General features: G+C 37.0%; 1 protein-coding gene across 1 annotated transcript; it reads right to left on the reverse strand.

The window, feature by feature from the left end:
* Nucleotides 1–277: 277 nt before the first annotated feature.
* LOC141429513 (uncharacterized) lies at nucleotides 278–22,344 on the reverse strand. The gene is made up of 5 exons (XM_074089847.1): nucleotides 22,141–22,344; nucleotides 19,975–20,061; nucleotides 18,951–19,139; nucleotides 11,845–11,974; nucleotides 278–5,685 (listed from the first exon to the last, which is right to left on the reverse strand). Exons 2-5 carry the CDS (start codon nucleotides 20,053–20,055, stop codon nucleotides 5,615–5,617), a joined length of 471 nt encoding a protein of 156 aa, XP_073945948.1. The 5' UTR covers nucleotides 20,056–20,061; nucleotides 22,141–22,344; the 3' UTR covers nucleotides 278–5,614.
* Nucleotides 22,345–23,889: the final 1,545 nt, after the last annotated feature.

A 23,889-nucleotide genomic window follows, 5' to 3' on the forward strand; every position in this document is an offset into this window, starting at 1 on the left:
GTTAAAAAACGAATACAAATACCTTGTACTATTCTGTGCAAATACGTAAAAGTACGTGGCGGAAACAAAAATACCTCGCTTCGCTTTATAATATTAGTAAGTAAGAAGATCTATAAATCTGTTTGTTTGTTTGTTATTTAGATGAAATATGGTATACAGATGATGAGATAGTTTATCCCGGAAAATTTCGTAGTTCCCGCGGGGTATACTGAGAAACGAATTCTACGCGGACAAAGTCGCGGGCAACAGGCTAGTTAGCTATAAATGAAACACTAGATATTTTAACGTATTTATTTAATACTCAATGAATTAACAAAGCATTGTACAACGTTCACAAACATCAAAAATTCTATAAAATTAACTCCACGTTTTACTTGTAAATAATTATACAACATTTAAAGCGTTAATAATTGATCGATAGTGGCACATTTATGTAAAGGTGTACTCACACTGGAGGGGCAAAATGATTTAACAAATGGATGGCACAATATGCTCAATGTAAAACCTTTAAAACTGCAAGAAAATTGTGCAAGTTGCATTACATTACGAGGCCGTAAAGCCAACGAGTTTGAAGTGGTCAATCCGCCGCCGCAAAGTAATGCAAGTTGGACGACTTTTCTTGTAGGTCTAAACTGGGCTTAAAGTTACACTATCACTGAAGGGGCAAAACGATCTATTACATGGGGCAAGTTGAGATACGATATTAGTACCAGGTAAGGATGACATAATTACGCTCAATGTAAAGTTATATTTATGTGTATGATTTATTTGAGCTTAACTCTTCAATGTGATATAGGCATAATTACTTATGCAATAATTGGGCGACTGAACTTCGCACACTTGATTTGCACCTCCGAAAATCCCAACATAGCAAATTTCATCTAAATCGTTGGAGCCGTTTTGTGATCCCGAAAAAAATATGTACGAAAATTGCGCCATAAGGTTGTTACATAAATATAAATGACATAGTACAATTTTACACCAATTGACTAAGTTCTATATTAAGTAAAGCTTGTACTATAGGTAGTGAACAATGAACAAATATATTTATACGTATACCAGCTAAATATATAACTCCTTTACCCGAGTATGATCGACATTTGTATTCATCATACTGTGCGTGCCCCTAAAACCCTAATCCCCTAATTGTTATAGTCAGCATAGTCAAGATCACTAACCATACAATCCGGTTGTCAAAGTTACCTAGATAAAGATATAGATTGCAAAATAGTTATGAAAAACAAATGATCAAAAAACAAGAATTTGTGTGAATACGCCTTTAACTTTGATAGTAAAACACACATACAAAACACCTCTATACCTATGTATATGTATAATTTTTAAGAATATTTTCATAAGTGGGAATGTATTCTATTTAAAGGTAAAGTACATCAATACAAAGGTTTTATAGTGTAATATATAAGAAAACCTTCTGTGCGTCTTCAGCAGGTGTGATATGTTTAGACACATATTATTTTTAGGGTCCCTTCCCTATCATATGTGGAACCCTAAAAATATGCAAGGGCTCTCATATATTTATTTCGAAGAAAATAGACTGAACTGAGCACTGCAGTGTGAGTTAAGTAAGTAGAACATTTTTGACAGCTAAATAAAAAAAAGTGCATACTGTGATAACTTACTACAAACATAATGACACACGACGTTAAACATCAATTTGTAGTAAGTACCTTCAATAGCATTGTCAATAACCATTCACTAGGTTATACTAAGAGATTTTTATACACTCACAATGAGGGCTATCGCGTATGAATTCGCCGCTAGAGGCGCTAGTGTAGCGTGAGGTCTCCGAAATGTCAAATCTCATAGTTTTTGGGTGAGCTACGCGGGTTTATTTATAATTAGAATAATTTTGTGAATATTTTGCAATATCTGAAATTAATTATGGCAAATATGCGTTCCGGGGCAACGAATGTCTGTGTTTTGAGACAGTTTTGTCTTTCAGAAACCTTTGTCCTCCCTTTTTTCCGAACAAAACGGGGACTATGCAACACTGTGGCATGCTCGATATTTTTATGATACGGTTTTAAGGTGTATTAAATATGATTTTAATCTAAACTTTGTTTTCACGCCCGTAATAACAGACTTTGAAAGCCATACATAAAAACCTCACGCGACAGTGCGCCATCTAGTGAGACAAAAAACGATAGCCCTCATTAACTTTTGTGTCTTTTCTGTCAACATCTCAAATGCTCAGGGTTTACAGTTATTTTTTTGTCTTTTTTATACGCATATACAGTACTAGGAAAACGTTTTAGTCCATTCAGTGTAATAATTTTGATGACTTCACGTCGTTAACTGCATGAAAAGACAATTTTTTGTTTCATATTGTACGTATGAACCATTTACATAATTATTTAAACTTACGAGTACATATCAAGAAAGTCAAAACGGTCTATTTTCTTCTTAGAATTGAATAGAACATTAATCTAAGCTAATTAAAGCGAAGGACGTATTATTGTCGATTTTATTTATAACCATATATTTACTCATTCACAATTGTTTTTGGTACCTAGTTGTAGTCGAAATTAAAGCTATACTTGAAGGATTTAGGTAATTAAATAAATGTAAACAAAGTTCAGCTGCCAGATTTGGCACATTCAAGGATTAAAATTTTACTTAAATCTATCATTGTAATACAAACTAGACCAATGTGTTTTAATACAGAAATATACCTAAATGTTTAGATAGTTTAATGGAGGAATTTCAATATTCAAGACACTTACTGACGTTGTTTTGTTTTAATTTAGTTAATTACCTAAGCCTTATAAGTATAGTATCCGTAACTTAGAACGGTGAAGCACATAGACCAAATACTGATACCCACTGGTATAGGTACATATACAGCTCAAAGACCATAATTGTCTAACGTTCTCGGAATCACGATTACCAATTCTTTCTGTCACACGGTGTAGGACGATGATAGAAAGAGAGTGAAAGCGATCAAAAGCGCCAGAGCATTAGACAATACGGCCACAGGTAGGCCCAGGGTAGGCCGCGTACGCATCCCACCAGCAGTAGGGTAGGCACTAGCGAGGCCTACCCTCACTTTATACTATTACAGTGGGTACTTGTGAAAAACTTAGGGGCAATTCGGGCTCAGAGTTCAATTGAATCAACGCAAATACCCCTATAGTGCTGGCAACATTGTTATAGTGTTGCATGATCTTCATAAACTTGCCAGGCTTAGGGTCTCGAATGCTATGTCACTTCAGAATCAAATTATCCAACCAAGGCAGGGTTTCTTCTTAACGCTCTTTTTACAGTTTTAAACATACAATAGGCCATTGAAGTCTGATTGTGAGCTAAAATTAAGAAATACACATGTTCAATAATTTATTCAATCAAACGTTACTTTGCGGAGATCCAAGCCGAAATTGCCCCATCGCTAAAATATATTGTTGTTACTAAAACTAAATTGATATAATTGTCCGATGACTTTTAAGTACAGTCAACGTCATAAATAAGTGATCACTTTTGTACCTTGTCATATTGTAGCTATACGAAATTATGTGCCGACTGAGAGCGACAAGGTACAACAGTGATAACATAGGTATTTATGACGTTGACTGTACAATGTAAGTTATCGGGACGACTTAAATAAACTTAATGTCAAAATGAGTGTATTCATTAGGCAAACGCGTGTGTCAATTAAGATAAATTTTCCGTATTATGGGTCGTTGGCCTATGGACAGTCATTTATGGTCGTATGTATGTATCTTAACATAGATAATTTTCAAAGAAATACCACAAAATCAATTTTTTAATCACTATATCGATTACAAAAATAAATGACTTAACATATAGTTTGTACTGCAAATACCTACTATCACTGACAAAAAAATAACCAAGTGGATTTGTATTCGCGCACCGAGGTTTCCGTCCAAATTTATTGGTATCCATGAATAGTGTTAGCGTAGCCCCCCTCTTAAGCGAAATGTACGTAGTGTGGGGTCATTTTAGATGGTTACTGACTGACAAACAGACAGACATAAAAAAATGATAATCAGGCTTTTCTTATAAGAGCTTTTTTAATATCATATTACAAGTTTCAAGCACAACCCGAAGTATAATACCTATAGGATTTTCGGTTGCGGCGAATTTGAAAGGAAAAACCTTTTTTAGTGACTCTTTCTTTTGATTGCGGTGACTTGGAAGTTTGATTTGTTTTACTGTTTCAAGGATTAGCAAACTTGAGTTCGTATTTGATAATATCTATGAGTTCCTGAGAAAAAGGGTCTTTAATGACGGCCAGACAGACAGACGGATAACAAAGTTTTACGAATAACAAGGTTCCGTTTTTACCTTTTGAGTTACGGAAAACTAAAAAAAAAAAGAATTGTTAAAATGTAAATGTGATCGATATGCCAACTTTTGGTCTTTCTATAGCAGAAAATCATCTTATATCTACGAGTAAATAATGGAAGACGAATACTTATAACTAAAAATAACTTCGTTATATTACAAATGCGTTACAATAGAGTAAATTCAACACATTTATTGTATTAGTTTCGATTGTCAAACTGATATGGTTTAGCATTGTTTCACAACCACTCACTATAGTAAATTATAATTTAATTGTAACTTTTAGTTTTTCTAGTGGTGGCTCCTGGTTTATTTTGTTAGAACGACTTTAGTCACATCAAATTAAAAACAACATTATTTTATGACGTCTTGTCCTGTTTTTTGATACACTTAGTTAAAAAAAACATAGTTTTTGCCTGAAGTCTTAGTATTTTTTTTTAAATGTTGTGTGGTTTTTCATGTCTGTATTATATCATATGTATTAATATCTTAGTGATCTCGAAATTAAATCCATACTAGTTGTGCTATACGTAAACAAACTTACAATATTAGACCAGGAGCCATCGCTTAAAAATACCAATACCTATTAAACATCTTAGAGTATATTTTTAAGTTGATACCCTCATTAAAACTGGACAATCACGAACCATTCTAAATCTATCTCTCTTAGCAGTATCTACATACATTTCAACACCACCTAATAGTTAAATAATATCAGTTAATTAATAAGTAATAACATCTATAATACTTTATATATTTCATACAAACACCGATGTATACGATTCAACTAATTACAAAACTACATACAATATCTATTTCAAGTATTTATATGTTTAAATATTCAGAAAAAATATGAATGTACCGCTTCGTAGTATTATTTAAGAATTAAATGGACATAGGTAGGTAGTATTAGATAAGAATATAATTTTTAGGCAACTATTTAAAAGTTTTAAAAATTTTATAAACGTGCAGGTAAAATATGTGATAAAAATAGTAATCTAACTATTAAATCAATAAAAGTTGAATTTAATAGATTAATTTTTCGTAACAAATATAAATAGATATGAAGGACACAGAAAGTGTGAATATGTAAATAAAAAATATACGCTACTGTTACTTTTATCATGTTTTATAAAATCATAATATAAAACTACCCTCAGTGATATTATAATTTTATACTTTCGTGGTCACATTTTATTTACCTCCTAGTTTTAACAAAAGATCCTGGTCCATGGTCGTGCCATCTTCTTTCCTCCCGCCGCAACTGTATTTGTGTAAGTGAGGTGGGTGATTACAGCATTCCGTCCTCATGAATTGAAATCAAATAGCTTCGAATCACGACGATATAGTAGAAATTTTCAGCTGAAACAGATTTTTATAATAGGTTAATTATACGATACTATATTTTTTTTTCATCAATGAGAACGAGGACGGTCCTAAAATGTATAGTGTAGCTAGTGAGTGAAAACTTTTGATCGAGAGCCGGGTCATCAGAGGCATTAAGCTAGGTAATCAAAGGCCATGGGGCAAAAAAAAAACAATTTAAAATCGTTTGTTCCGTATTCGTCGTGTTCCGAATTCGACGTACTCCCGATTTGTCAGTTATAGTTTGTGGGTCAGAGTCTGAGGGGCTCCCTGAGCTTGGGGGACTGCCCCGTCTAGCCCTCTGGTAGCTACGCCACTGCGGGTCATACACACTCAGAGACATGCCTAAACGTAAACACATGCACGAACGAACACCAACATCGGAAGGATTATTATGCACAATAGACATGTCTTTGACCACAACTATCCTTGATGGTAAGCAAGCAATACCTACACATGGTTCTCCCCTGGACCAGTTTGTGAGACCGTGGGAGGCGCGCTTATAGAAGAATTTTCGGTATTTGAGGGGGTGAAGCAGACGACGCGGTGGAGGCGAATGCGGGGCGCCTCGCGCGTCTGTCACGCAGCCCGCAAAGAGTATAATCACTACGTTTTGCAGCCCGTTGACGGCCTTATTCTGTTTGTATCCGTATTCTGGTTAATGTGAATTCCGGATTTTTCCTTAAAATTATAATTACACATTTTTTTGGTTTAATAAAGAAAATCTTCGTTTAATGAATAGTCTTGGTAATAAACAAATTATTTATGCCTCTTCATGTCCACAGTTTGATTTGTAACGTAGGTAATGGATAGACATTTAGACTGAATAGGTCGATAGATAGAAATGATGAAAAGGATATAAAGGTAAATCAATACAAATAAAAAAACATTTCAATTTGAATCTGAAAATCTAGATTACAAGCTAGGCAAATCTATACATATAATAATAAAACAGTAAAGGAAAATTTGTCTGTTCACTTTTACGAAATGAAATGAAATCATTTATTCAGTAAATAGGCCGCAATGGGCACTTTTACACGTAATTTTTTAAACTACCAGTGCTTTCGGAAAGACCATCATTATTCATTGCCAAGAAGAATGCGCCGCAAGAAACTTGGCAGAAAGTCGTTTTTTCAAAATAAAATAATTGCAAATAAAATAGGTACTAAAAAACACAGTACAGTATACAATTAAAGAAAAAATTACAAAAAAATTATTATTATAATACAGGGATGTATGGGGTCCCTTAGTTACAAAACTAAACACTAACTATATCTAAACTATATCTACGTTCAGTAGAAGTGTAGAATGCTTCCACCGTCATAAATAAAATAAAAATCTGAAATATACATTTCAGGTCAAGCAACCATTAAGCTTTTGGATTCCGAAGGCAAGCTCACGTCTGCCACCCCCAAAGTTAGCTCACACACACTAATGTCATGCTCTGAAAGCAGAGCGGTACCGAGGACATGGTAATGCTTCCGTTCCCATAAGCTCTATGGGCCAAGGGGATGTATAAAGTCCCTGAGTTAATCATAATAACTCAGAAACTACTAAACAGAAATCAACGAAATTTTGTGTAGTGATAGCTTATTGGTGTTGTTGTCCAGGCTTCTCAGCAGGAATACAAAGTTAAGGATCTATAAAACTGTCGTAAGACCTGTCCTTATGTATGGCTGTGAGGCCTGGACACTAACTCACAAAGAGGAACATCAACTCCTTGTAGCGGAAAGGAAGGTCTTGCGTAAGATCCTGGGACCTGTCAAGAGAGACGACGGCACGTGGAGGATCCGTAAAAAGAGAGAGATCCAGGAGCTGGTGGCTGAACCCAACATCATCGGCGTAACAAAATCACACAGACTTCGCTGGTTCGGCCACCTACTACGAATAGGAGAGGATCGGGCTGCCGAAAGAGCGTACGCTGGGAGTATTGTGTCCTGGCGGATCATCGACGTCTCCACGACCACGACTGGCAAGAGGCTGTGCACGATCGGGACAGATGGCATGCTCTTGTTTCGGAGGCCAAGACCCTCTTTGGGTCCCTGAGCCAAATTAGTTAGTTAGATAGCTTATTAGTCTGGTCAACATTTAGGATACTTCATGTTACAGAAAATAAATATTTTTGGATATAATAAAAAATTGCTCTAAATCGGATTCCGCGCGGACGCAGTCGACGGCAACAATGAATTTTAAATAAATTTATAGCTCTTCCAAAATTGTCTGGAGCATGAAGCGATGCTTTTCTTATTTTCGTGACTTGAGAAGTATGGATATGTAGGAGAAAGTTATTTATCTTCAGTCAGAGGAGATTCCAAAGTTGATTGTCTGGAGCATGAAGCGATGTTTTCCCTATTTTTGTCGCTTGAAAAGTATAGATATGTAAAAGAAAGTTCCTTTTCTTCAGTCAGAGAAGGTTCTACAGTTATTTTTGATGAATATTCTTTTTCCCTTAGTGGCATTCCCCGAGCTCGACGGGAATCAACAATTTCGGGTAGTAACCAGTCCATATAAAATTAAATTAGTTTGTCTTTCATTTTTTTCCCCAAAATGTATCATCTATAAGTATGATTACTGTTTTGAGGTGATGATTTTCACCACTCCACACAGCAAATATACACTGTGCTCGACACGTGACATGGAGACCTTGGATCTGGTCATACCAGTTACTATTTTTGTTAATTTCGGTAGTTTTAGTTTCCTTTTCATAATCCTACATCTGAATTTCGTTTTCTTTGATACATTTTTCAAGTCCATTTCTAAAGGCTACACTTCAACGGGCACTTTATTTCACTTTTACTTAAAGATGATACATTTTGGGAGAAAAAATTAAAGACAAACTAATTACAAAATTGAAAATACAAACTGAAATATAGATGCATAGAAAAACCAGAAAAATAAGACCAGCACTGGAAATCGAACCCAGGTCCTTGGTATTCCGTACCGCGTGCTATACCGCTACACCACTGCTGGTCCACCAGCAGTGACCAGCAGTGGTGGTTGACCGGCAGTGGTGTAGCGGTATAGCACGCGGTACGGAATACCGAGGACCTGGGTTCGATTCCCAGTGCTGGTCTTATTTTTCTGGTTTTTCTGTGCATCTATATTTCAGTTTGTATTTTCAATTTAGGTTTTACGGGATGACCGTAAGAGAAAAAAAAATTGGAATGGAAATAAAAAATATAAAAAGATTCCAAAAACCAATCTTGATTTACGTGAAGGTAAATTACAAATCGAAGTTCCTATAATAAACAAGTCGCTGATAAGGTAGGCGGTAGGCGTCGTAATGTACGGTCTGGTACACACGGACCGCATTCAATTGCAATCCGGCTGTAAAATGGCAGAACTACATCAGAACTGCGTAAGAACTGCACTCCGACTGCCTAAAATGGCAGTTGGAATGCAGTCCTCTGACAGTCGGGTCGTGCTGGTGCAGTTGTACTAACTGCGCATAACTGCATCCAAACTCCCATTTTGCAGCCGGATTGCAGTTGGAGTACATGTTTTTGTCAATAATTTACTAGTGCAACCAAGTGCAACCATCTTATTTTATTAAAATAATTTATGTTAAATAACTTGGCTGAATGCAAGATATTACCTTTGCCTGCAAAAAAATGAGAAAATCTAAACTGTTGCATCTACTATCAGAAATGTCAGTGAAACTGTCAAAGGGATCAAGCAGGGCTACTACGAAACTCGAAACTAGAAGTTCGTGTCGTGCGGTCCCTCTGACACTTATACTATTTAATACGAGAGCGAGAGGGACGGTACGATACGAACTTCGAGTTTCGTAGTAGCCGCAAGGTTCGCCGCATGTTCGCCGTGAGTAGTATAGGTTATACAACGTGCCTACCATTTGTATGGCAGTCGCGGTAGAATCTGGACGAAGCTGTCCGCGTCCGTGAGCAGCCGAGGCCCGCGCCAACCAGCTTGCGGTCGTAGTACGAATGTGAAATCCGCTCAGCAGGGCTGCTACGAAACTCGAAGATCGTGGGTTGCGGTCCCTCTGACACTTATACTATTTAATACGAGAGCGAAAGGGACGATACGATACGAACTTCGAGTTTCGAGTTTCATAGTAGCCGCAAGGTTCGCCACATGATCGCCGTGAGTAGTATAGGTTATACAACGTGCCTACAATTTGTATGGCAGTCGCGGTAGAATATGGACGAAGCCGTCCGCTTCCATGAGCAGCCAAGGCCCGCGCCAACCAGCTTGCGGTCGTAGTACGAATGTGAAATCCGCTCAGCAGGGCTACTACGAAACTCGAAGTTCGTGGGTTGCGGTCCCTCTGACACTTATACTATTTAGTACGAGAGCGAGAGGGGCCGCACGACACGAACTTCGAGTTTGGAGTTTCGTAGTAGCCCTGCTGACTCGGCCCGACTCCGGCCGGTCGATTAGTGTGTGGTAGGTACTTACCGTTTAGGTACTCTAATGCTTCTCATATGTGCTCTGAGTTCACTTATGCGTTTCCTCTTTCGCTAACTTTTTTAATACTGCGATTACCCATATTATTTGCTCTCAAAAGTAGTACGAGCGCGTTAGAAAAATGTGCACAGGTCCGTCGTCGACTACGTACACGCGTGTACTGGCGACTGGGAAATACTTGGCCGCCGCCGCGCGCTAGAACCCTTTTATTTTGCCAAAGACGAAATAAATTGGTATGATTGATGTACTCAACCTATTGAAAATCTATGAAGCATAAATCTAAATCTACTAAAAACTATTTAATAAAGCAAATTTTGTGTTGATATTCATAATAGTTTGCATAATATTTGGTTTAACGTGTAAATGAAGGCTCTTTTTCAAAAAAATAATCTATCGAGGTTTTTGTCAGCAATCGTGTTTTTGATGAAGTCAAAAACTAGCTAATAGACTGAAAATATACATATAAAAAAATTGCAGTTGTAAGTATTGTGTAAGTATATTTTAAATATTTTCTAAAATTGTAGTTTTCACTACGTACAGCGCCTTAATACTACTTCCTTCCAAGTAGGCCACATTGCAGCAATACTCGTAGCTCCAGCTTTCCTTATGCAACTATACTTGGTTTGGAATGTAAACAAAACAACGTCAATTGGAATTCCCCCATTAAACTATCTAAACATTTACATTTTTGTATTGAAATAGACTAGTCTAGTATACAGACAGTAGTAGTAGTAGTATTGTATTGTATACAATACAATACAATAACTCTTTATTGCACACCAAAACATAGCAAGCAGTACAGAAAATACAGGTATATTATATACACAGAGACTTTCCAATGATAGATAAGTAAAATGTCTAAAATGCTTGAAAATCAGGCAGCTGATGTTTGTTTACATTTAGTTAACACCTATCCAAACCAAGTATATTTGCGCTTTTGTTTCCATAGATTGATCGATGTTCAAAGTGTACCGCGTTGAAGGGGTGACTACACTTTTAAGTCAAAAATTTCAATAATAAATCTTTACAGGGCGTTTAGTCAAACTAACCTAATATCCTCCTGTCTTCTGAAATAAGTATTTTGGAAGAATCGAAAAACACCCTGTTTAAGGTCTCTACATATTACACCGTATTAATACCACGACCGTAATAGCTAGTCAGGCAAAAATGTATTTTCACTTCTCATGCTCATACAGTTGGTGTTTAGGCTAGGTTTAAGCGACATAAAATTATTTTTTATGCATAAAGTAAAATCTTCGTCTAAGACCAAGGCAATTAGGTGTACTTAAACAGCCACAAACAAAGAAGTTTCTACATATATACAATACAATTACACACATTAATTATACAATTGTTCCCACTGTTGCTATTTCATTTCCTCGCCATTGAAGTGAAAAGCAGTGTAAAACTCGAGCATTAAACCCATTTTCCCCTCGACGTGTCTATCCATGCGGTTATATGAACGACGTGGCTATATGAACGCCTCGGGTAAAATGGCTCGTTTTATGCTCTTGTTATTCAATCTACTATTTTTGTATCGAAAAGTATGAACCAAGACCAACCGTCGCCGTCGCGTCGCGTGTCTAGTATGCGTTTGACATTTCGTTTGACACTCCGTCTGACACTTTCCTGTTACGGTCATGGCATAATACGGTGGAATGTGTAGAGATCTTTAGATCCAACCCTGGAATTCACCCTTCAATATAAAACTAAAGGTTTCATCCTCACCTAAGAAGAGGATCTGTGCAATCACGTGACCTGCGTCCATGTGGAACAGGCTCTTGAGGAACCCGATGATAAAGAGCACCAGGAATACCACCCAGAAGATGCAGTATTTCTTCATTAGGCCACTCTTTTGCTGTAAAGAGGAGACGAGAGTTGTTAACAGTGTTTTGTTTGTAGTTATAGGTACTTGCGTGCCAGATGAATTAAAATAATTTTGTTATAGTTATGGAGATAGATCCACTTTGAAAAGAAAATATAAAGGTCTTGTTGAAATTAAAAAGATCTTTCTTAGTGCTTTCAAGTTTCTAGCTAGCTACAGTTTAGGCCAGTGGTTCCTAACCTTTTTAATATTGTTGCCCATATGACCTTCTGGGAAAACTGAATTTACCCCCTATAAGATATTATCTTTATTAATCACAAAAACACTGAACTTTTAAAACCATCTTACAGTGTTTAATTTTTTAACAATGGAATAAGTAAAAATAGCAGCTAGAAAGAGATGCCAACTGCGGTAGGTACTTACTGAGCTGCGATCTATCATTTTTAATTTTTACTATTTAGCTAGGTATTTAATTATTAGGTTCTTTAATACCCCAAGAGAATAGCTTATTTACCCCCGCGGGGGGTAATTACCCCTAGGTTCGAAACCACTGGTTTAGGCCTTAGGCTATGCTTTGTTAGTCAATCTTAGTTACACTTACTAATACTTCTCAACAGAGGTTTTAGTGAACGGGTGATTTTTAAATTGAATAAATATAGTTTTACTTTGGCTTTGAAACTAAACCAACCTACCTAATTTAAATACACCCCTTGCCCCGTAATAATACAAACATGTATTACAGTGTAGTGTCATCAATGTACTTAGCGAACCTATTCCCGATGAAGTCACGGCCCGATTCGTCACATCTTGACACAGTTCGACACGACATGCTATTTGTCACGGAAACTAGGTCGCTTGCGATCCGCATTGTGGGGTGCGTGCGATACGACCGATGTTTGTATAACACCCATACTAATATTATAAATGCGAAAGTGTGTGTGTTTGTCCGTCTTTCACGCCGTAACGGAGCGACGGATCGACGTGATTTTTGGCATAGAGATAGTTGGGCTCGAGAGTGGCATAGGGTACTTTTTATCCCGGAAAAATGCACAGTTTTCGAGGGAACAGCGCGCGATAACCGAATACCACGTGGGCGGAGTCGTGGGCAAAAGCTAGTTTGATATAATGCTACGTTTCATATAATACCACTAATATAATTATAGTCCTCCACATGGGTTTCGATGACGGCGACCCTTTTTTTTAATTTATTTATACAAGAAATAAAATAAAAGTTCACAATAAGAGTAGCTTAGGAAGCGAACTAAAATCGAACATGGCTTATCTGTCGCTGCGTCGCTTGATACTAAACTGCATCTCTATATAAGTAAGGAGGTACCTATTCATAACTATGCCATAAGAAAAGCTAAATATACACTACTCTACTTTACTTATTGTATAAAATTGACTGACCTGACCCTGACTATATTTATTGTACTTATAAATTTTTATAAAAATATTATAAAAATATTTATATAATATTTATAACATAATATATAATCTTTAGATCGAATGGCACTTTTGAAAAGAACCGCTTGACGGCACTCGATCTCAAACGCCAAATTCTAAAAGTCAGAGCTAAGCCCTCCTACACGTTACAATTCCCACTAATATTATAAATGCGAACGTTTGTAAGTCTGTTTGTTTGTTACCCATCACGTCTAAACCGCTAAACCGATATAGACGAAACAGATAGACACACAGATAGTTTGAGTCCCGGGGAAGGACATAGGATAGTAGATAGCGATAAACAAATTCTACGCAGACCGAGTCGCGGGGAACAGGCTAGTGTTACAGTAATGTTGATTTAACGCGATTTAACTCAAGAACTCATTCCAGCAATATAGCAATTAATAAATCGCACATTGACAGTAAATAAATAAAAAATCAAGGTAGTTTTATATGATAAAATTATTTATAACATTTTATAATCTTATGACATGATATGGATTCTTGTGATCTGAAATAAATGATTTTGTTATTATTATGACGATTAAAATTTATTAATATTTTGTGGGTACTTTTGTTTTGTTTGAGAAAAAAAATGGGTGGGTACTTAGGGAGTAACAGTGACATTTTTTTTTTATACATGCTTTTACATTTTTAGCCACTATTAAAAATCTATAGCAGGTTTATGCAATAGTTGGCGAGATCGCGCGGTTTGGTTCGCGCTTACAATAATCTAGGGTGCGCCGGCGTCGCAGGCCCGCCCCGCCCCGGTCCGCCTACGGCTAGAACAGATCTGCGACATCGCTGCACTCCATAAAATACTTCTAGAAGTTTTTTACATTTATATTTGTCGTATTTATAAGTTTGCGTTTTAGTTAAGATTTCCTCTGGTAAGGTATTCAAAATAGATGACAGTACATATTTATCAGTTCTCTTACCATAAACATTATTAGTTTTTGGAAGTATATACTTAGGCCGATAGTTTAAACGGTGCAGCTGTTCAGGACGAGTTTTTGGTTGAACTTTTCAATGCAGTCGCATTGTTCAGTTACGAGTGAGAAACAGAACCTATTGTAGACGTTTACTATTTTATTTTACAATGTTTAAAAAGCCCCGAGTAGTCCGCGCGATATACAAGTTTAGTTTTGTTTGGTACAATTATTTTAAGTATTGCTAGTTGTAGTTTGTATATACGTTTCAAATAGGTTCTGTATGTTCGTCCGTAACTACTTATTCCGTAAGAGTCCGCCAGCGAAACATAAAGCATCCTTAAAATGGTATATGGTACCTTATATTTTATTATAGATAGGTTAGCCATTATTGAGCGAAGTTTCAAGCAAATGTGGTCAATGTGTGGTCCCCGGTTAAAATTATTGTCTATAACAACATCAACAACAATTAAAACGGTTGTTGTGGTTTGTGAGTCTAACATCTGGTAGCATGGTGTACGGTTGTGTTGCTCTGAAGATGAGCTCTGGTTGAGTTCAAAACGCGTCAGTGTAGTGTGGTGGTGGTGATAGATGGGTTTGTGTGATATATGCGTGTTCTTACAGTGTGGAGGTGGAGGAACTGCATGAACACGCATATTTTGCATAAACTTAGCTATCATAAGGTCGCGGGTGAGCAAGGAAATTCTTTTAGTTCATTGATATGGACCTAAGCAAAGTAACGCCTGATTCAATAAATTATTCAAGAACATTAAAGAAAGCAAAGATATATAAAAAAACATTTCGACGTCCCGATAGCCAAGTCCCAATACACACAACTAACGTATTATTTGTTAAGTATATTGTGGCCAAGTGGTTAGAGAACCTGGCTGCAAGTTCAGATACTTATATGAGCTTGCAGCTTGAGTTGGGGCATATATTAGTATCAACATACTAATATTTGCTCTCGATGCTGGATGTTTTAGACGTATATTTAAGTATATAAGGTAAACGTATGAGTGCTCGTCACTGTCCCAATAGTTGGCATCTTTATTCTTATGCCATTAGCAATAGATATGACAGCAGGGTGTCATCTATTGGGCATTGGCGTGTCGAGCACTCGAACGTTTACCTTATTTATCTATAAGTATGGTTATCTGTTACCTAGTACAGTCACCAGCATTAATATCTGCCACAGCGGAGCGTGAAAAAATATCTGACACGTCCTTCCTGGCCCTAGAAATAGAGTCGTATCAGATATTTATGCACGCTCGTTGTGTCAGATATTGGTGCTGGTGACTGTACCTAAAGTACAAGCTTTGCTTAGTTTGAGACTAAGTCAATTGGTATTAATTATCTCACGATATCGTAATCATAATTGTTATTTATTCTAACATTATATTTTACAAGATTTAGGTACAAAGAGATAGACTTGAACAGAGACAATTTGTCACGAAATGTGGGACCACTGCTCTTCCGTCAAAAAAAATATAGTTACAAAGTAACAAAAAATTATAAACAACAAAAATGCACAGCAGACTGTCTGCACAGACCTGTTGCCTAGCCTATGCCCTTTAAATGGTAAAAAGCTATAGCAACTCGGTTGCATAATGGCGTGAGGTTTTGGCGCTCTATTATTGTAGGTACAATAAAAAATGTACATACATACATACAGATATTTAATGGTCTAATAATAATCATCATCATCCCCAGCCTATATACGTCCCACTGCCGGGCACAGGCCTCCTCTCAGAACAAGAGGGCTTGGGCCATAGTTCCCACGCGGGCCCAGTGCGGATTGGGAACTTCACACACACCATTGAATTGCTTCGCAGGTTTGTGCAGGTTTCCTCACGATGTTTTCCTTCACCGCAAAGCTCGTGGTAAGTTTCAAATGTAACTCCGCACATGAATTTCGAAAAACTCATAGGTGCGAGCCGGGGTTTGAACCCACGACCCTCTGCTTGAGAGGCGATAGGTCAAACCACTAGGCCACCACGGCTAATAATAATACCTGCTGGTAATAACAATAGATACACATTTGAGCCTGCAAACAATATTCAATTGAATGCATTTGGATATCCGTTACTTTTATGGTGACCAACGGTCGGAGTATAATCATAATGTACCTACTTAGTAGTGTTTGACCAAACTTACAGTTTCGGTTTCGATGGTTTCGGCGCTAAACCAGATTTTCAGTAAGTACATATAAAGGAATTTTCAGCAAAAAAATCTGCCAAAACTAAACCAATTTAGAAAATTTGACAAATCCCCTAATAACATTTCAAAGTTCAATATATCAAAAATGAAGAAAGAAGAACAAGAAGAAGAGAAAAGGAAAGGATATCATCCACAGAAGGACTGAAGACACAGAACAGGACTGTATCCCACTATCCCAATAATATTGTAAATGCGAAAGTTTGTGTGTTTTTTTGCTATGTAGGTACTTCTTCATGTTTATATCGGTGAACCGATTTAGATGAAATTCGGTATACAGGTAGTCTCCCTCCCGGGGAAGGACTAGGATAGATTTTATCCTGGAAAATTGCAGTTCCCGCGGCATAGCTATAAACGCATTCTACGCGGACGGAATCGCGGGCTGTTGCTAGTAAATCAAAATTTGTTGTTTTATTTTCTTGTACAAACTCCCAGCCCTCCTCAATATTAAAATTTGGCTGCGCCTGAATATATAGGTAAGTACCTACCTACAAAAGGTAAATAAACGCACGTTCAAACATACCAGAATCTCCTTGGAACTATGTTTCGGTTTCGGTCAAAATTAAAAGGAAACAGAAATTCGGTATTAGTCCGACAAAACTATGATAACTAGATAATTAAATATATCAAGGTCAAGTAAGTAGTATGTATACTATACAGCATAGTACATTATTGCTTACATCAATCAGGAACGATTGTATACGTTAATGGTTCAGTGATTTTAGTGAAGGAAATGAAGCAAGTCGTTGTATGGAGCCCCATGCATGCATTAATTTCTCAGTCGATGCAATTTTGCTTGGTTATTGTATAGTATGAGCCGAAACTAACATATAAATATCGTCACTACTTTAAAAAAAACTCGTAGCTCAAAATAGATAATTTTTCTGAGTGAACTTTATAGACATTACATCAAGGTTCAATTTTGTTGATATATTGATTTTAGATACGAGATTTTTTCAAAGTAGTGACGATATCAAAAAAAAACACCCCTAAGTTAGGTATTTATACGTAAAAACACAAATCTGTTTATATAAATCTGTCAATATTACATTGAACCGAGTAATTCCTCCGTCCAAAATTATTTTACCAAATAAGTTATTTGTATCAGTATGTGATACTAGAAAAAAAAACTAAAACTTTTGTCAAACATGACTTTTTTTATGATAAGTCCTTTTTTTGACGCTCATTTTCATCGGAAAATTGCTGTGTCATTTTTTTCTTCTTATCTATCTTAGAATATGACGTAGTGGGTGAGAATTAAAAAAAATGCATACCCAAATCTATGTATTTTAAACTATTAAAAACTGAGAGTGGAAAATTTCTCAGCCTGATTTCTTTTTAAATATATACTAAGTAGTCACGTATACACTTAAATCCAAAATATCCAAAAAAAAGGTTATCAATTCGGTTGTATTTTTTTTCATCAATATAATAAACAATTCGTGTGGAGCGCCAACTTAAATTAATCGGCAATTGATCAACAATAACATTTAAATGCTGCAACATTTAAATAGGCTCCATATCTACTGATCGTGGACCCCCGCATCACGAGGGGTATCACAGATGCGGTGCCGGCCCTTTAAGAGACTGACAGACTCGTTTTTATGGTTTTGTAGTAAAAATTACAAAAACGCTTATAGTTTCGTCCCGTCCGTCCGTCCGGGTCCCCCGCCCCCCGTATGTCACAGGCATTTTACTCAAAACCACTAGATGTAAGTAAGTACTTAGGTAAATTGATGAAATTTGGACTATAGGTGTGTTGTGACTGGAATATAGGTGTATTGGGACTAAGTATTTAGACGACCAGATGGCCTAGTGGTTAGAGAACCTGACTACGAAGCTTGAGGTCCCGGGTTCGATTCCCGTGTCGGGGCAAATATTTGTATGAAAAATACGAATGTTTGTTCTCGGGTCTTGGGTGTTTAATATGTATTTAAGTACCGTGAACTGCTTCAACTTTGCCCTCTGGCCCCAACATTGCCTGATTCAATTTGGAGTCGATACCTAGCACCCTTCTAGGTTTTTAAACTTTTATCCCCCGTAATAATAATTCCCGTGTAGATAAAAGTTTAAAACCTATAAGAGTGCTAAGTTATCAACTATAAATGGAATCAGGCAATGTTGGGGCCAGAAGGCAAAGTTGAAGCAGTTTACGGTATGTATCTATCCATATAATTATATTTATCCGTTGCTTAGTACCCATAACACAAGCTTTGCTAAGCTTACTTTGGGACTAGGTCAATTGGTGTGAATTGTCCCGTGATATATTATATTATAAGTATAGTTTGGGTGTTAAATCTTGCACTTCGTAGTATAAGGGCATGCGCCGAGCCGACCCGTGATCCAACTCATTTGCAGACTATATTGCCTGAATAAAGGTGCCAATAGCCATCAGAGGCGTAGGTTTTTAGTGGTCTAACCTTATATACGGCGTATACGAACACCATGTCCAACACGAACTTGATGAACAGCAGAATAACGAGGAGTATCACGATGGTGTACACCACGGAGGAGACGGTGTCCACTTCATCGCGCTTCACGGTCTCCGACGCGGCTTTGATGTCCACGGCGAAGGTGATCAGGATCACAGCCAGCACGAAGGTTAGGATCTGGAAACGATGGGAGACGATAGACCATTAACCTCTTCACAGCCACAGTCATCTAGTTGTGACAGCTAATGGAATGCCTTACACGCCACGGTCATTCATACATGACCAACATCCAACTCGAAATTAATCTTTCTGCAATGGAATTAAAATTCAAGTTGATTTGTCGCTGGTTTATCTGTGGCGTACAGAGCACGTCACTTCGTTTATTTTGTGGCGGTGAAGAGGTTAATACGAAATAAATATTAGCTTCTCTTGTAACTTAGGTATTACTCGACAACGACAAAGCCAAAGGAAGAGTAAATGATTTTTCATCGTAACATGCAGGCTACCTTGTTGCAACCCCCCAAATAAAACCCTCGACCTTAATGTGCTCGTCATGAAGCCCGTGGTCGGTAAATGAGTCATTGCCCGTACTAATTTTCTTGTCATGAAGCCCAAGGTCGGTAAATGAGTGTGATACTGCATGGCGTGCAGGAGCGCGGCGCGCGCACGTCGGGCGCATGGTCAGGCTGGGGTAGGGCGGCGCGGAGGCTGGCGCTGCCAAGAGCGCAGTCAGCGGTATCGGCCATTTTTGAAAAAATATTAGTTTTTCTTTTACAAATATACAATTTTACTCGAAAATGTGATGAAAAACATTGTATGTCGCACGGGCGGTACTAGAATTACGAACATCGACTCTCGTTCGTATTTCCTTGTTTACCGCCCTTAAGACACAAAGTGCTATTATTTCAGACGTCCAGTTTCTAGCTTATACATACCAAATTTTATTCAAATTCGTACAAACAGACACATTCACAAACACTCACACATTAAATAGTAGGATAGGATTACTTACGGAGTTCATGATGCCCATAGTGATGCATCCTGTCTTCAGATGGAAGATGAAACAGAACTTGTCTAAAACCGGGAGTTCCATCTTTGCCTACAAAAGAATATTATATCCCATCAAAAACATTACATGTAAAAAGCTGCAAGTCGCGCAACGCAGTTCTTATATTGCTAAAAAGTTTTGAGATGCAATTTTATACCAAGTCGGTTATTTTTGTCAGTACCGGGGGATGTCCATAGAACTGGATTTTCACCAGCTTGCTTTTTTTTAAACCGTGGAAAATACTTTATAGTTCTCAAATACAGAGTAGGTAAGCCAAATTTTTTCTAATACACATACTGACTTGGCCATCGCATAATGATATAAGAATAATCGTCAACGACAACTATTTAAAGTAATCCTAATTGAACATAGCGTCAGCCTTAATGCTATGACTGCATGCCTCATATTGTGTATCGCTCAAACTGTTGAGCGATACATTATGAGTGAGTAGGTATGAGTGCCTAAGCGTTAAGTGCGATGGCCAAGTCAGTATTGCCTAGAAAATAATATTATATAAGTACAAAAAAAGTTTTCTAATCCTTAATATTCACTAACTTTAGCTTAGTCGGCTAGTAGTAAACGATTTAAGATTTTTTTAGGATAGTTTCACGATATAGGTACAAAATCAAACGGTCGCACTGAATGTTCCGTGTAAAAAAAGAAAATTTTCATGAAAAACTTATTTTTGCTATGCAGTGAATTTCATCTCATGATACATTAGTATGTATAATGTACAGTCAACAGCAGAAAGAGTCAGCAGATGTAGAGTTCAAATTGATCTACAACCATCTCATACCTTGGCTGTAGAGATCATTTTGAGTTCCACAACCGCTCATCCACTTCTGTCGCTCACTGTACAGATGTACCTAGGGAATAGTGTTTTGCCATCGCATTTAAGTACCTATATAGCTTACTAAAGTTTACTGAAGTTTACAGAAGCTATAATTGTGAAAGCAAGATAACGTACGAACTTATCCGACAAAATACGATGAAAAGACCTTATTCACTAGATCCGAAAACTTTAGATACATTTCGTCACCACTTAAAAAAAAAACTCGTATCTCACATCAATGCGTCAACAAAATTGACTCTTGAAATAATGTTCATAAAGTTCACTGAGAAAAATTATCGATTTTGAGATACGAGCTTTTTTCAAAGTAGTGACGATTTATAACAATATTATGAGTCCATAACAATTTATCCAGTGTTGTCCTTGTACTATTTTTACTGGAGTTTTCTATTCAAGATGCCTTCATTGTCTTGAAGGGTAACACTTATTTGGGTCAAGATCAAAAAGTTGCACACCTATACAAATATTATGATTAACTAGCTTTAGCCCGCGGCTCCGCCCGCGTGGTATTCGGTTATCGCGCGCTGTTCCCTCGGGAACTGCATTTTCCGGGATAAAAAGTAGCCTATGTCACTCTCAGCCCATAAACTATCTCTATGCCAAAAATCACGTCGATCCGTCGCTCCGTTACGGCGTGAAAGACGGACAAACACACAAACACACACACACACACACTTTCGCATTTATAATATTAGTAGTACCTATATAGTATGGATTTTCGTGTCAAAATGGAAAAAATAATAGTAATTTTAACTACCTGCGTTAAGTTGTGCAACTTTTTGGTCTTCATCTTCACCCATTTAGGTGCACTACTTATTTTCCATTATTGAGGTTTTTATACGCATTTTGAAAATTATATACGCATTTTGAATTTGTAATCTTTTGGACGGGGCACAGCAAAAGATCAGGGATTAAAAAAAAATGCAACCTGAACACAATTTTCAGCTATTTAATTAACCCCTTGTATACTATTATTATACTCATTCACTTAACGCACCAGGTTAAGTATAGGTACCTATATGGCACAAATTTTACGTTATAATTATAAAAAATAAAAATAAAGTAGGTATCACATATAATAACGAAACTAAAAATTTACCAATTTATAAATTTTGAACCTCGATTCATTTATTTTTCTCGTTTTTATAGGACTGATTTCAATTGTTTTTGCAGATTTGATTAAAAAACAGCAAGAACTAAGAGATAGGTAAATTAGGTGCCTACATAAAAAATATGCATTATCTAGAAAACTTATCTATGATTAAGAAAAATAATCTTACTAGAACCACCTCGTCACTTCAAAATTTCACGCACAGACACAATTATCACGACACCATACTCGTACCATTGTATTATTTCCCAGTTTAATTATTGTACCATTATTTTATGGTACAGTTGTTGGGATAGGAGACTGGGGAGGGATCCGGTCACCAGGGGACCGTGGGGATCATTTTAATGGTACTTTCGGCCGCGGCGGGCTTGACGGCACTGATGCTCAACTGTTAAGGGGGCACCGGACTGTTGGGGTGTGAATGAATAAATTTATTGCGCGTTTTGATCGAGGATTATATAATAATTAGAAGCGTTTTTCATAATAATTTATTTGCATAAAAATATGTTATTCGTTTGATGATATAAGGGAAATTATAGTTAACCAGCCGGAAGACGTCCACTTGAACAAAGGCCAGAACTTAAAACGCCAGAATGAACGACAGCTCGCCACATACATTCGTCGGTGCCTGCAGCTCCTGCGACTTCGTTAGTCCACCTAGTGGGAGGCCTGCTAATGCTTCGACTTACGGTATTATTTAAATGAAATTTTTAAATTCGCTACACTTATTTGATATGACTTGTGGTTCATTTTCATTACTAATCTTATTTTAAAATAAATATTAAAATTACATAGTTGTCATAATTTATATAAAATAAATAGGCAGCAATATAAGCCTGTGATATTCATTGATTTCTCTGCTATTTTACTCAAATGTTCAATTGGGTGACACTATAACAAAGAACATAGATGGTCCCTATTTATCATTGGCAATTCTAAATGCACTGTTTGACTTGAGATTAACCATTTTCAGTCAGGCATCGTATTGGCTATAAAATAACGGCCACTGGCGGGAAAATATTCAATCTAGTGCCGAATATGGTTTAAGCTTGGCACTACTAAACTTAAGTTAGCAATAAATCGACAATCATTTTGCTTTCTTTAGTACCTAAGTGCCCATTATTTCAACCTGATATGAGGCCTGGCTAAAAATGGATCTTCTCGAATCAACAATGCATTTACAATTTTCTTATCACATTTATAATAATAAAAATCGCAATTAATTTGTCTCTATGTTATAAATCGCCAGACCTCCCCCTTTAACCTCGTAAGGCCCAACGTCCTAAATTTAGGACATTCGTCAAAGCTAATGTCAAACTTCACTAATTGACATTAAGCTTTTGACGTGGGCTTTAGAAGGTTAACATGTTATTGATGACCCCTAATAGGTCATACTAAATTATATTTCTAGTGTCACCAGTAGCCTACGAGTATGAAGTTTAGGAATGACAAACATTCACGACAGTGAAGCATAACCCCTCTTTTCGCTTCGCAAGTTTATTTTCTCGTGCCGGCGCCCCCTTAACGGAGGCTGCGCCCTGCGCAGGGCGAGGGCCCCGGGATCGATACCGGGCCATTCCAATCAAACGTTCGTACTGACAGAGAAAGTGATTCTACTAAAAGGTTTGGTAACGGAAATGACAGTTAGGTTAGGTTATAATAATAATAAATATAAGGGGAGAATTTACACCAATAATTGGTCAATTATTGACCTAGCCTCAAACTAAGCAAAGCCTGTACAGTCATGTGTACAAATGTGTACTTATTTAAAATTCAAAAATATGTACCACTGACTCTTACCATCCAACATAGTAAGGCCGTGGTAACATATTTTTGAGTGGTTCGAATTGATAATTTTGTTTGCATTTGACTGTACTATGAGTCGGTAACGGATAATCATACCTATATAGACAAAAAC

The sequence above is a fragment of the Choristoneura fumiferana genome, chromosome 7, assembly GCF_025370935.1.
Source record: "Choristoneura fumiferana chromosome 7, NRCan_CFum_1, whole genome shotgun sequence".
Taxonomy (NCBI): Eukaryota; Metazoa; Arthropoda; class Insecta; order Lepidoptera; family Tortricidae; genus Choristoneura; species Choristoneura fumiferana.

Coding starts and splice junctions, on each gene's coding strand:
- LOC141429513 (XM_074089847.1), bottom strand. CDS start 20,055: ATGGAACTCCCGGTTTTAGACAAGTTCTGTTTCATCTTCCATCTGAAG. Junction 19,140..19,974: donor CTATGGGCATCATGAACTCC/GTAAGTAATCCT, acceptor CATCGTTTCCAG/ATCCTAACCTTCGTGCTGGC. Junction 11,975..18,950: donor TCGTATACGCCGTATATAAG/GTTAGACCACTA, acceptor TCCTCTTTACAG/CAAAAGAGTGGCCTAATGAA.